We start from the raw sequence: 14,998 nt of genomic DNA, 5'->3' as shown, positions 1-14,998 counted from the left end.
TCTTTGGTCGACCATGGCGAGGCCTGTTCTGAGTGGAAACTGTCCTGTTAAACCGCTGTATGGTCTTGGCCACCGTGCTGCAGCTCAGAGTCAGTGTCTTGGCAATCTTCTTATAGTCTAGGCCATCTTTATGTAGAGCAACAATTCTTTTGTTCAGATCCTCAGAGAGTTCTTTGCAATGAGGTGCCATGTTGAACTTCAAGTGACCAGTATGAGGGAGTGTGAGAGCGATGACACCAAATTTAACACACCAACTCCCCATTTACACCTGAGACCTTGTAACACTAACAAGTCACATGACACCGGGGAGGGAAAATGGCTAATTGGGCCCAATTAGGACATTTTCACTTAGGGGTGTACTCACTTTTGTTGCCAGTGGTTTAGACATTAATGGCTGTGTGTTGAGATATTTTGAGGGGACACCGAATTTACAGTTACACAAGCTGTACACTCACTACTTTACATTGAAGCAAAGTGTCATTTCTTCAGTGTTGTCACATGAAAAGGTTTAATCAAATATTTACAAAAATGTGAGGGATGTACTCAGTTTTGTGAGATACTGTATATACCCGTCGGTATATGTCTTAGTTTTGAAGCTGTGATCTAAGAAACACCAATATCTCTGCCATCGCAGAGGCGAAGTTCCTGGAACTTCTTATAAGAAATCGCTCCATGTAATACTTCTCTCAATGTAATACACACATTTCTTATATCATTGACTCCCTTCCATACAGACAGCAATGACTTCATAAAATTCTAATTCTAATTCTAAATTCTTGAAGATTCCTACCAATGGTAAGACTGCATTGGTCTTTCGCTCTGCATAATAAAGGTCAAACTGCCTGCGTGTCAACAGGGATTTCAGGGTGAAACTTTTCTTCGAGCATCCTCTGGTTTGCTTGTTGTCCAGAAAAGCTGAAAAGACTTGTGCAGCCCAGCCAGGAGACACCAAATTGTCGTGGAAATTAGACAACACTCGCAGACTCGTCCTCTAAAGGTAAAAAGGTTTATTACAGAAAGATGGTTAATACAGGATAGAATAAAGCAGGATAGAATAATGAGAGCACTCTAAAGCGCTTGAGTGGAATCACTACTGTATATATGAAACGCAGAGCATGACACACTTCTGTGTACCGATAAGAAGCAGTTTGAGGCAGTTCAAACAGACTTTGTTTTAGGGTCTTAGAAGATGTGCAGACGAACCTTGAACAGAAGAACATGTTTGTGTCTCTGTATGCAGATAAACATTCTGTACTGATCTCAGTGACATGACATGGCCTTCTGAGGCGTTATCCTCAGCTGCATATGAACAGAACAAGAACAAAATTATTACAAAGTAAAAATGAGTAATTTCCCTCACAAGTGCAAAGACAAAGGGTTAACTGCCTGTTTGAAGAGTTTTAAATAGTTAATTTCTTTATGTCTCAGAATATTTTAATTACATTTAAGAAGAGAAGTTGTGTTTTTATTTATTTTCATTGTTAAAAGTTATTTCTGTGACTGAAGCTTCATTTACATGTTAACTTTGAAATTGCTTTGCTTTTACTCTGAAATTGTTTGCTAAAGAATACTTGTTTTTACTTGAACATTAAGTTTAAAAAAATATGTTTTATTTTATATAATAATATAAAAATATAAAAATATAAAACTTCAAACTCAATCTTTGTCTTTATTTGAAAATATTTTAAATATGTTTTATATTATATTAAACATATAACACAATTGAACAAAGGTGAGTGGAACCTTTTGTAAAAACAAAAAAAGCATTTTGGAGATCCTGAGGAGCTAAAATAAGTGCACTTCGAAGGGAGAGAAATTTTAGGGACAGACACAATCCCCTGGATTGTCCCAGTGACTATCTGTATGAACAGGGCTGATTTATTGATTTGGGGGCCCTGGGTAAAATATAGGAATGGGGCCCTATTCAGTGATTTAACATCGCTATTTTCAGCATACACTATTTAACACAGATAAATATAAAATTTTTCATTTTTAGGGGGCCCTTGACTTCTGGACTGCAGGCAGGCCATGCTAGCATCCACACTCCCTGCTTACACAATGCATTTTAATCTGGGCAGAATGTGATTTGGCATTGTCCTGCTCTGGATGGCAGCATATGTTGCTCCAGAATGTGTACATATCTTTCTGCATTAATGGTGCCCTCACAGATGTGCAAGTTACCCATTCCATGGGCACTGACACTCCCCCATACTATGACATACGCTGGCTTTTGTACCTGACGCTGATAACAGCTTGGATGGTCCTTTTAATCTTTGGCCCGGAGAACATAATGGAAGTTTTGGCCAAAAGCTATTTGACAGGTTGACTTGTCGGACCACAAAACACAATACATCTCAGATGAGACCGAGCCCAGAGAAGTCAGCGGCGCTTCTGGACAGTGTTGAGGTATGGCTTCTGCTTTGCATAGTAAAGCCTTAACTTGCATCTGTGAATGCAGCGGCGAATGGTGTTGAGTGACAAAGGTTTACCAAAGTATTCCCGAGCCTATGTCAGGATATCCATTACAGACTCATGACAGCTTTTAAGACCGTGACGTCTGAGGGATCGGAGATCACACGCATTCAGAAGTGGTTTTCGGCCTTGCCCTTTATGCACCAAGATTTGACCAGATTCCTTGAATCTTTTAATTATATTGTGCATTGTAGAAGGTGAAATGCCCAAAATCCTACCAATTTGTCTTTGGGGAATGTTGTTCTCAAACTGTTGGATTATTTGCTGACGCATCTGTTGGCAGATTGGCGAGCCTCGACCCATCCTTGCTCTTGAAGGACTATACCTTTTCTGGAGGCTCCTTATATACTATGATTAGACGATTGCCTCACCTGTTTCACATCACCTTCTTATTTCAACTTGTCACATCGCTATTAGTCCTAAATTGCTCCTGTCCCAACTTTTTTGGGAACGTGTTGCATGAATCAATTTTTAAATAAACGTTTATCTTCAAAAAATATGCAGTTGATTAGGTAAAACATCAAATACCTGTCTTTTTTTTTGTTTAAATACAAGTCAAAGTGCATTTACAAATCACTCCTCTTTGATTTTATTAGCATTTTCCATACTGTCCCAATTGTTTCAGAATCGGGGTTGTACACAATCAACAATTTTCTGCCACCAATTTTCCCGAGCTTTGGCAGCTGCTTTTTTAGTTTAGTGTAGGTTTAGATTCCTCATATTTCTGCACAATAATTTCTTGCTCTTCAATCGATAAGTATGCACGCCTTTTTTTTTTTTTTTTGCTGCAAACGTCTGGTTTTTATGTACAAGCATGTGATGAGTAAACTTTGATTCAGGGTTAAAACCTGGTTTTGACTGAAAAAGTTGATAACCAACATCATGAAAGCTATTAACCTTAATTAACTTCAAGATTCAAGATTTTGTCACATACAGTTATATAGGCTACAGTATATAAATTGCAGTGAAATGAAAACCTGGCCTATTCCTTAGTCTGTGCATTTAAATAATAAAATAAAAAAATTAAAAAAAATGAATAAGAAATATTTATACAGGAATGTCACAAAAAGGATTTGTTTGATTTTGTCAACTTAAAACTAACTCTACAACTCTACGTTTGTTCAACTCCATGCTACAGGCCTCAGAGGTTTGTGATGATCTCATTTTGCATTAGTTCTCAGAGACTTTTAATTTGTTATCTGCTCAGAATTTCCGGCAACATGGAAGCAGTGGTGGCAGACGTCGTAGCTCCTGAAGATTTAAAGGTAATTATTTATTCAGGAAATGTTTTAGATCATATCTGAAAATTGTAAACTTCTACCCCCTCTATCACGATGTTTGGTTCTCAAGAACGGAAGGCAGCAAATACGTGAATTCCCGCGACACTTTATTAGCCAGTTAGCTAGCAAGATTACATCATCATTAATGGCGTAACATTTATAATGACGATTTATTTTCGCAGTATTTTATTGATATTGTTTTGAAATCATGTAATTAAATAGAGATTAATCTTCAGGGAATTTAAGCGGAAGTCGTGTATTGGTGTCATCGAGTGACGCCTTCACAAACGCAGTCAGTATTTTATTTAGCGATTTTTAACAGACAAAACATCACATCAGTGTTAAAGTTAAATGTGTTTTTGCTCTTTGTCTTTTATGACAATAATTACTTTTGAACGCCCTGTCGTAGCCAGCACAGGGTTACATATTCATATCATCCTGACAGCAGAGCATGATAAACACCGTCTTTTTGTTCATTTTTGTGACGTTTAACACACAAAAACATTATTGAACTCTATAAGAGCACACCTACATCAGTGCGCACACACCGTTTGTCTTCTAAGTGAGTTAAAATATCATTTAAAAATATTATTCTCATTAACAATAGATATAGATTGTGTTGCTTCATTTAGCTTTAATTACAGTTTTCAATAGTTATTCTAATCTCAGTGAGTATACCGTACCTGAAATAAGGTATCTTCTGTGTGAGATCCCATGTGATGTGTCCATCAGCACACTCCCTTTAATTCCTCAGTTATAAGTATTCTGACCTGTTTGTCTACTTGCAATTATAAAATGAGGTATTTACAGCAACATTTATAGGGAGAACTGACAATAGTTCCATAACTAGTGTACGTATAAACATCAGGTTAATTGTGTTATTTACTTAGAGTTTTGGGGAGGTTTGCACATGAAATCCATGGTTAACAATTGTGTTTTTATGTCTGTGGTAAGAAAAATGATCTCTAATATTCGCTACAGAAGGAAAACCAATTCAGTGATAAAATACAAGAATTGTCTGTAAATGTGCATCATTTGTTACTGAACTTTTTGATCCAAATCAGTATTAGGACTAGGAAAAGCTGTTTATCTTAATAACCATTTCTTTCAGAACTGTAGTTTGTGACTGTTAGTTTATAAAGTGCCTTTTAAATGCATTTACTCAAACAGATGTCTTTAGTGATTGCAGTGAGGACTGTTCAAATATACATATAAGGAGGAAAGTCAGACTATGTGAAACCAACATAGCAAAGAGTGTGTGTTAATGGACATGTCATATGGGTGATTTCACTTCTACAGTTCATGTAAGTGCATTTGTAATAAAATAAGCATGAGGAACTGTAATCAGTTACATGTAAATTATGCTAGAATAAGTATTTACAAGCTCAAGATAAATAACACAAGTAAGCTGTAGGATCTTTCTACATGCAGTAGTTAAAGGGCTATTATCATTTTCAGCACTCATTTCTATTATTTATAGCTTATAGGTACCTCAATATTATGTAATCCACTGAAATGAAAACAAATTTGTCTGCAATGACCTACATTCGTTCTTGGAAAGAAAGAAAAAGCATTTTGTGGCAATGTTAACTGTGGTCTAAGTTTTTCTTGATTAACATTAAAAGATATTTATGTCAAATGTCACTGAGAACTACAAACAGTTGTTGTTCTCTGTTGTACTGCTGTGAATTTGAAACTCTGTTGTAGCTATGGCAGGCAGTTCAAAAGGTATTAGTGCCAAAAAAAAGCACCTAACTTTACTGCTGTGTGCTTCTATTAACCATCTGCCACATTGGAAAGTTACCCTGCTTAATTTTACAGTATGATCAATGAATGAGTTAGTTGATTAGATGATGTCATCAGTGCTCTAATTTGAGTATCCAAACTAAATATAGTGTTGCTCAACCATATTCACAGGTGTTGCTCAACGATATTCATATTTGAGTCATTTTAGTGTGTGTGTGTGTGGTTTTATTTTAAACACACTGAAATGACTCAAAACCTTTAGTCTGCAAGAAACAAGACATTTTGTAACTACTGGCAAACGATTAATACATTTCATAAAAAATGAGGGAAGAGGTAAAAAGAAAGAAATAGCAAATTAATATAATATGAGCCCTGGAAGCTCTTGTTTATTTTCAATAGCTCAGTGTCTTTTTTTAACTTTACTAAACTACTATTTGCTTTCTTCCAAATACATTAATTATTAGACACAAATATCATATGACAAAGGAATCAGACCACTTAACTTTTGACCCCAAAAGTGTTTGCACAGTTAACAGCAGAACTATACATCAAACATCACGAAATATACCAGTAGATAGCTAGATATATTTCATATCATGTTAAACTAATTACTAAAAGTGGAACATTTAGATCATGGACTAAAATGAGGTTATTCTGATAATCCACACCATTTTATAGTTTGACCTTTATAATTTTATGACTGTGCTGAGCAGCTTTTACTTTTTGTTTCTGTAGATAACGTGAATAAATTATGGGAAAACAGTACCTTTTCAAAACAGGTAGATAACTCTCAAATATCAGAGACATCAGTTAAATAGCTTTTACAGCGTTAATTAACATTTTCCTGTTTGTGGTCTTGACAGAAGGTATACAGCAGATGATGTAATTTTGTTGTTTCTTCTGTTGGTATTATTATTTTGTGTGTTTTTTTTTTTTTTTTTTTTTAACAGAGGTTTGAGAAAAAATACAACTTGGAACTGGCGAAGGGGGCTGTGTCCAAAGACACCAAGTTTGAGTATGCTTGGTGTTTAATCAGAAGTAAATATACGAACGACATAAAGACAGGGATTCAGCTATTGGAGGGTGAGTCCTTTTAGAATACATATTATTGCTCATCTGGTGCGTTATCCTGTTGGACTATATAAAGTAGTTGTTACTAGGACTGGGCAATATGACCATACAAGGTGTCCCAAAAGTCTCTATACATAGGGGACTGTGTTTGCCAGCACCGTATCAGTCGTGCCTTCGTCAGTGGATGTTTGTGGATGTCCACTTCTCAGTTGGTTTGCAACACTTCCAGTCTTTTTGAATTTGTTAATAAATTTGGCAACAGCGTTGTGTGTGTGTGTGTGTGTGTGTGTTTGTGTGATGTGCTTGCTGTGTTTCCTGTTAAAGTCCAGCTATGAGAATGATTTCAATACGTTCTTCTTTTGTCAATGGCATTCTTAACCCTTGTGCATCCTTATGGACATTTTTGTCTCTTTCATGTTTACATTTTTTTATATATATAATTTTGTCTGTGTTAACGCAAACATCATACTTTTTTTATTGGAATTTTAATATTTCACCATCATTTGCTTTCATAAGTCTATTTTAAACTAGGCACACAAAATCGTTATATTTAGGACCTTAAGGACAAAAATATCTCCATTGAAACCCATTCAAACTGAAATATTTAATCCCTGTGACATTTAAGCATAAAATGATGCATTCTGTATTAATAGGCTTTTATTTTGTTGACAAGGTTTCAAAACATTGAATTTTTAAAGCATATTTTCTGAAATGTGTAGTATTTTCTCAGGTTTAGCCTCTGGGGAAAATACATGCTTTTAATTTTTTCTGATTCTGCTGTATTATAGAGCTCTGCAGACCACCTGAATAAATGACTCAGCTATAATTGTGTGAGTGTGTTTGTATGTATATCAGAGTTGTGGTTTGTATGTGTGTGCTGAAAATTTTGTGTGTGTGAACAGTTTGAAAGAAAGAAATGATCTTGTACTGGAAATCACAAATTCCACCCCATGAATATGAGTCAAAGAAGGTTACTGAGCTTTGAAGATTTTTGCATTATGTAAATAAACCAACATTTAAAGGGTTAAAATTCTGAAAATGAATGAATGTTTGGTAATTATGATCAAAACTGATGCTGGTAAAAAAATAAAAATAAATAAAGTCTGTGAAAGTGGAAAAAAAATATTAATATATAATATTTCTATGACAGTTTATTTATTTATTTATTTTAAACAATTTTGTCCTTCATGGACCTGAGTGGTAGGGTTTGTTGTTGTTGTTTTTTTATAAATATGACACTGCATAAAAAATATGAATGCATCATAATGAATGTTGTTAATCCTTTACATATCAAAGATGGTAATAATCAAAGAAAAAAATTCTGCGTAGCATTTAGTATATGGAAAATAATGACTATTTTTCTTTTTTTTTTCCATAAAAAAGTACATCTATGGCATTATGTAAACAAACCAGCATTTAAAGGGTTATAATTCTGAGAATGAATGAATGTTTGGTAATTATGATCAGAACTGACGCTGGAAAGTGCGAACAAATGTTAAAATATAATATTTTTATGACAGTTTTTGGACATGGACAATTTTGTCCTCTATGGACCTATGTGTAATTTTTTTTTAATTGATGCACAAGGGTTAAAGACTGCCTATCTGAAAAATATATATAATATAAACTAAGTATTTTGCTAAAAAAGTGTTAATTTTCCCTATGTATGGAGACTTTTGAGACACCCTTTATAATATCGATATAGTGATAAATTGTCACAATACACACTTCTGAACTTTTGTCTGTATTTTATAAGAATTTAAGATCTGATTGGCAAGAAGATTAGAATCTTTATAATTGTTCAATTGTTTTGATAAATAGTGAAATGCTTTTTCTTTTCCCTCGTCTTTCAGTTTGTTAGCTAACATGCAAATTGTGTAAAGTATAAATGTTTTCAAGTACCATGACATGGCATTTTTATCTTGTGGGCAATACCTCAGTTAAGAGAGTGTGTGTGTGTGTGTGTGTGTGTGTGTGTGTGTGTGGGAGAGATAAAGCATCTTCATCATCATTGTATGAATTATTTGACTGTTACAGAGCTGGTACAGAAGACCACAAAGGATGACCAGAGAGACTTTCTGTTTTATCTGGCTGTTGCAAACTACAGACTTAAAGTGAGTATAATGACTTGACTGCTGTTTTTGGTATTCATACCCTGCTTTATTATGAATGAGTTTGTGTTTATTATGATGTATAATAGTTTGTGACTTATTTTTTTGTTAAACATTGCTCATTTTTTGAAAGAGAATTGCTATCAGTGAACAGGTTGTGTTACTGAAGTACTGTCTGAGTGTCTTGTTATTGAGAACAATGAGTAAATGGATGTCTTTTTTTTTTCTTATCTGTGGCGTCTTTCTCTTTTTTCCTCAGGACTATGAGAAAGCTTTAAAGTATGTTCGCATTCTGCTTAAGAATGAACCTGGAAATAACCAGGCCCTTGAGTTGGAAAAGCTCATCAAACAGGCACTAAGGAAAGGTGGGTATGGGTAAATTTTAAACCTTTGTGGAGCAAATACTTTCATAAAGATAGAAATACATATAGAGAATTTGGAAATTGTGGGGATTTGCCTGGCCTTCACATTTTTAACAAATAATACAGCTGTTCTTGGGAAAATTAATAGCCAAAACATTAAGATTTAAGATTAAGGTTGGGTGTAGGGATTACAGTATTAAGCTAGAGAAATAAAGAAGGAAAACGTGCTGTGTGTGCGTGCGTGTGTGTGTGCGCATGTGCGTGTGTAAACCTGCTAAGTCAAGTCAGCTTTATTTCTATGGCACCTACATTTAAAAGACAGCAGGTGTCAATCAAAATGCTTCACAGTAAAATCAACTCGGTATAAGATACTGCGTGTCAATCTGTGTGGTGTAAAAGTAGTAAAAGTCTACAGCCAGTCATTATACACAGGGTGTGTTAGGTATATAGTGATGGGTTTCCTCATACCCTCTTCTATTATAAAAGTCCCCACTGGGCCAGGATAAATAAATGATTGGATAATTTTCACCATTTGCTGTCGTTTTTGAGAGAAGGTTGCGCCTGAGACGTATAACAAACCGCATCATCTAGCAAGCAACAGAAAAGATTGATGATGGTGTACAAAGCTATGGAAGCCCTAAGTGGCCATGCATTATTATTTTTTCTTTCTTTCTTGTTTTCCCATGATCTCGACTTCATTTTTCTGTGTACTCAAAATAGCTTGTTTTTATTGTTCTGGAGGCAGCAAAAGCTTAGCACAATCCTGCAGCATCATGGATGAACAGATTCATTTTTACTTTGACTAAGGACTCACTCAAGCTGAAAAAGATCTATGCCTTCGGTGATTGACAACTTCCACATTAGTGTCCGAAACTTGAGAAGGGGACACCTCTCTCTCTTGCGGAGATAAAGTCTACAGCGGCCAATTATTTTGATCTAATTTATGATGGCGATAAAATGACGTCGTGAGAAAACACCTCTTTGTGTTTGAGATCACGAGAAAATTTATTCAAGATCACAAGAAAACAAGAAAGAAAAAATTATTCTAATGCGTGGCCGCTTAGGGCTTCCATACAAAGCTGTAATGTTTTAGACTTTAAGTTTTCATTACTTACTTGCTTTATTTTTATTGCTACTCATACACATCTTATAATAAGTGTTACAGTAGACACATTTATATAAATAAATAACATGTTTTGTCTCTCTTTTTCTCAGATGGCCTGGTTGGCATGGCTATTGTTGGAGGCATCGGCTTGGGCGTGGCAGGATTAGCAGGACTAGTTGGATTGGCTGTGGCCAAATCTGGAAAATCCTAACAAGGAAGTGGAGTTTTATAGCTTCAATGGAACAACATTGGTTAATTAAACATTTGAGAGTGGCTTATCATTATTAAACACCAGGAAGTGGACTGACTAATATATCTTATGTTTTCTTTTCCGTTTTTTTTTTTCTTCTTTTCTTTTCTTTTCTTTTTTACTTGCACAAAATAATCACAGCATCACTTTTACAAAGCAGCCTCATATAGTATCTTTTTGTGTGTGTATATTAAACTCTTTGGGTGAAATATCTACATAAGTATTTCCTTTCACATATGTTTAAAAAACAAATGTATAACACCAGTATAACTTGTTAGCAGGTTCTAATCATAACTCGAGTTATTACAATGTAACACCATAACTTCATATTTATAAATTTGGCATATGCTATGTGCAATACAGAAATATGTTTCCATGCAGCTGTCTCTTTGTTTTTATATCGAAGCAGCAATGTTGTCTTAATAGTGTAGTATAGTATGGTTTGACCGAAGTCCAAGTAAGTGTTCTCGTAATCACAAGGCCCTCTTTTGCTTTCCAAGTATTGTTGTTATAATTGGGATTTGCTGTCACGTGTGTGTACTGTTGTGTGTGTGTGTGTGTATGTGTTTAATCTGAGTCTGTGTGCATATGGTTTTCATGCTAATCAATAGTGCCCAGTTTCACTGAGGCACCTAGAAAGGGAACTAAAGTTATCAGGATCCATACAATTAAAGAGTATGAGTTGGAAAGATAATATACCCATCTGTACACAATGACAACTTGTGGCTTTATAACTGTAATGTGCTGTTAACCTTTTTAAAATGGATGTGTTTTTAAAGCAGTGTGTGAGCTGTACCAATCTATGTCTAGCTCTAACATCAAGCCGAAGTGATACCATTCTGCCCTGAAATATTCAGTCAAAACAATAGTTGGGCCCTGAGAGAAACAAATTGCTTATTGAGCTTGCACATAACATGGTCAACAGTCCTGTGAATCATGCTATGGGCTGTTCTCACATCGTTGATCATGTCACCTTTCCATCACTTAGATCTAAGATCATTTTGGTACGTCACTGGTTTTTACAACAGGATAGATTATGGCTGCCATCAGTAATGCTCTTTATGTTCCACCTTGTTGTTAAAAATTAACTGAAGTAAAAGTAAATGATGACTAGGCATCTGGAAAGCGAGTTTTTTTCTGGAGACTGAACACTCTTCTTACTTTAGATGAACTCAGTTTAATTGACATTTATACAGATTCATTTATAACAACACAATTATACCACTTTGGACTTAAAATTTTTAAAGTTCTTAGCTCAAGTGTATCTTAATACACTTTACATGTACCTGTTGCTTCACATCCTTCTGAACATATACCACACCCCCACAGAAGCATTCAGACTGGCTGGATTTGGTTAAAATTTATTCAGATAGATCATGTGGGTCACAGGGGGTCCTGAAAGTGACAGTGAAAACATCAACCCTTGTGAAGTCAGCCTTTAAAGAATTTGCCCTACTGTTGTCTTTAGTAATTAAATCTCTCCTCATGATTTTTACTTTACAGAACAATAACCTGAAGAAACTGCCTGTTTTATATGTCTGCACTACACAAGTCACTATATAACATTTTATAGAATGTCCATAGTGTGAAAAACCACATTGTGCTCAAACAGCAATAAAAACCAAACCCTTGTAAACATGACAGCCATAAACTTGACCTTTATAACGCAACGAAGTTAATTCACATCAATACCGGCCAAGATAGCCTGCTGTCCTTAGACCAGGCTATCTTCAAAGGATATTAGCTTAGCACGACAAGTGGGCTGTCTAAACACTGATCCTAGGTCAGTGAAGGTTTCAGTTTGTTCAGTATTAAATGAGAAGAAATTAATCTCATTTCACAAGCTAATAAACATCATTCCAGATCATTATCAGCATTGTGCAGTAGTTGACCAACCTAAGTTAATGATATCATTTAGCCTTAAAGAAAATGCAAAGCCTATAGCAGAGTTCTCGAGGGTTACTGAAAAACTCACAGGTGATTAAGTTAACTTAGGTGTGTCATTTTGATTAAATATCAACTTTTAATTGATTTGATTTTTTTGCATGTCATATAAAAGTGTAGCAAAAACATCAGGTGATGATGTACATCCTGGACAATGTAATATTTGCGACAGTTACCCATATTGCACCTATGCGAAACATTATAGCCATGAACTGTGATTGTTTCTAAATATCCATAGAAAATGTTTGCTTTAATCAACTACGGTCACAATCCCCCAATGTTTGGCAAAATGTTTGGGTTGTTTTTTAACTTGCAATGGAATGCAAAGACCACAGAAATGACCACAGACAAGATTCATGCCTAGATCACATAGCAGCCATATAAAAGAGTTATTGGTGTAGCTGGAAAAATCATATACAGTATCTCACAAAAGTGAGTACACCCCTCACATTTTTGTAAATATTTGATTATATCTTTTCATGTGACAACACTGAAGAAATGACACTTTGCTTCAATGTAAAGTAGTGAGTGTACAGCTTGTATAACAGTGTAAATTTGCTGTCCCCTCAAAATATCTCAACACACAGCCATTAATGTCTAAACCACTGGCAACAAAAGTGAGTACACTCCTAAGTGAAAATGTCCAAATTGGGCCCAATTATCCATTTTCCCTCCCCGGTGTCATGTGACTTGTTAGTGTTACAAGGTCTCAGGTGTGAATGGGGAGTAGGTGTATTAAATTTGGTGTCATCGCTCTGACACTCCCTCAAACTGGTCACTGGAAGTTCAACATGGAACCTTATGGCAAAGAACTCTCTGAGGATCTGAACAAAAGAATTGTTGCTCTACATAAAGATAGCCTAGGCTATAAGAAGATTGCCAAGACCCTGACACTTGAGCTGCAGCACGGTGGCCAAGACCATACAGAGGTTTAACAGGACAGGTTCCACTCAGAACAGGCCTCGCCATGGTCGACCAAAGAAGTTGAGTGCACGTGCTCAGCGTCATATCCAGAGGTTGTCTTTGGGAAATAGACGTATGAGTGCTGCCAGCATTGCTGCAGAGGTTGAAGGGGTGGGGTTTCAGCCTGTCAGTGCTCAGATCATATGCTGCACACGGCATCAAATTGGTCTGCATGGCTGTCGTCCCAGAAGGAAGCCTCTTCTAAAGATGATGTACAAGAAAGCCCGCAAACAGTTTGCTGAAGACAAGCAGAGTAAGTACATGGATTACTGGAACCATGGCCTGTGGTCTGATGAGACCAAGATAAACTTATTTGGTTCAGATGGTCTCAAGCGTGTGTGGCGGCAACCAGGTGAGGAGTACAAAGACAAGTGTGTCTTGCCTACAGTCAAGCATGGTGGTGGGAGTGTCATGGTCTGGGGCTGCATGAGTGCTGCCGGCACTGGGGAGCTGCAGTTCAATGAGGGAACCATGAATGCCAACATGTACTGTGACATACTGAAGCAGAGCATGATCCCCTCCCTTCGGAGGCTGGGCCGCTGGGCAGTATTCCAGCATGATAACAACCCCAAACACACCTCCAAGATGACCACTGCCTTGCTAAAGAAGCTGAGGGTGAAGGTGTTGGACTAAACCCTGTTGAGCATCTGTGGGGCATCCTCAAACGTAAGGTGGAGGAGCACAAGGTCTCTAACATCCACCAGCTCCGTGATGTCGTCATGGAGGAGTGGAAGAGGACTCCAGTGGCAACCTGTGAAGCTCTGGTGAACTCCATGCCCAAGAGGGTTAAGTCAGTGCCGGAAAACAATGGTGGCCACACAAAATATTGACACTTTAGGCCCAATTTGGACATTTTCACTTAGGGTTGTACTCACTTTTGTTGCCAGCGGTTTAGACATTAATGGCTGTGTGTTGAGTTATTTTGAGGGGACAGCAAATTTACACTGTTATACAAGCTTTACACTCACTACTTTACATTGTAGCAAAGTGTCATTTCTTCAGTGTTGTCACATTAAAAGATATAATCAAATATTTGCAAAAATTTGAGGGGTGTACTCACTTTTGTGAGATACCGTATATTTACATTTATTATCCAAAGCGACTGACAAATGAGGAAACGTAAGCATAAATCATGTCCAAAGTACAAAAATCTAATGTAATATTGAATTTAAAAGCTAACTGAAGAAAGAAGGAATCAATCATTGACAACCTTAAGGCAAAAGATAAATTGGTGTGTCCTAACTGGTGGTGTGTGTTTTAAAAACAGCTTTATTTAAAATGACTTTTCAGCCAATTAATTCACCAGTTCAAAAACTGCAATGTATTTTTCTACACATTTAAACTAGAACAGTGTCACAACAGTATGTTGCAGGCTAATATTTTCACTCTTTACATTTCTATTATTAGATGATAAATAAAATATTCCCAACCTATTACTGTTTTCTTTCATTACAGCTCAACTGTGGTGCTGCACAGGCTCCATTAATAGGTTTACACAATAATATTTTTACCATATTGATATGCAAATAGCTGTCTCATGCAACATATTGTGGTAATGAACAGAAAACATTTATAAAATTCCCCTAAAATAGAAGAAATGCCAAACATTATGGCAAAATTGGGGGCATTTGGGTGATTTGTATGTGTCTGTATATTAGTGTCAAACTCAGGTCTTTCAGTAAATCAACCAATAA

General features: G+C 36.1%; 1 protein-coding gene across 1 annotated transcript; it reads left to right on the top strand.

Moving 5' to 3' along the window:
- Positions 1-805: 805 nt before the first annotated feature.
- fis1 (fission, mitochondrial 1) lies at positions 806-10,777 on the top strand. The gene is made up of 6 exons (XM_053629182.1): positions 806-997; positions 3,680-3,737; positions 6,449-6,581; positions 8,607-8,683; positions 8,940-9,045; positions 10,258-10,777. Exons 2-6 carry the CDS (start codon positions 3,693-3,695, stop codon positions 10,356-10,358), a joined length of 462 nt encoding a protein of 153 aa, XP_053485157.1. The 5' UTR covers positions 806-997; positions 3,680-3,692; the 3' UTR covers positions 10,359-10,777.
- The last annotated feature ends 4,221 nt before the right edge of the window (positions 10,778-14,998 follow it).

The sequence above is a fragment of the Ictalurus furcatus genome, chromosome 7 (assembly GCF_023375685.1).
Source record: "Ictalurus furcatus strain D&B chromosome 7, Billie_1.0, whole genome shotgun sequence".
Lineage (NCBI taxonomy): Eukaryota > Metazoa > Chordata > Actinopteri > Siluriformes > Ictaluridae > Ictalurus > Ictalurus furcatus.
This window is presented reverse-complemented; position numbering and strand designations above follow the sequence as displayed.

Bases quoted from the DNA above. Each gene is read 5' to 3' on its own strand.
- fis1 (XM_053629182.1), top strand. From the start codon at position 3,693: ATGGAAGCAGTGGTGGCAGACGTCGTAGCTCCTGAAGATTTAAAG. The intron at 6,582-8,606 runs GTGAGTCCTTTT...TGACTGTTACAG, and splicing joins AGGGATTCAGCTATTGGAGG to AGCTGGTACAGAAGACCACA. The intron at 8,684-8,939 runs GTGAGTATAATG...TTTTTTCCTCAG, and splicing joins TTGCAAACTACAGACTTAAA to GACTATGAGAAAGCTTTAAA.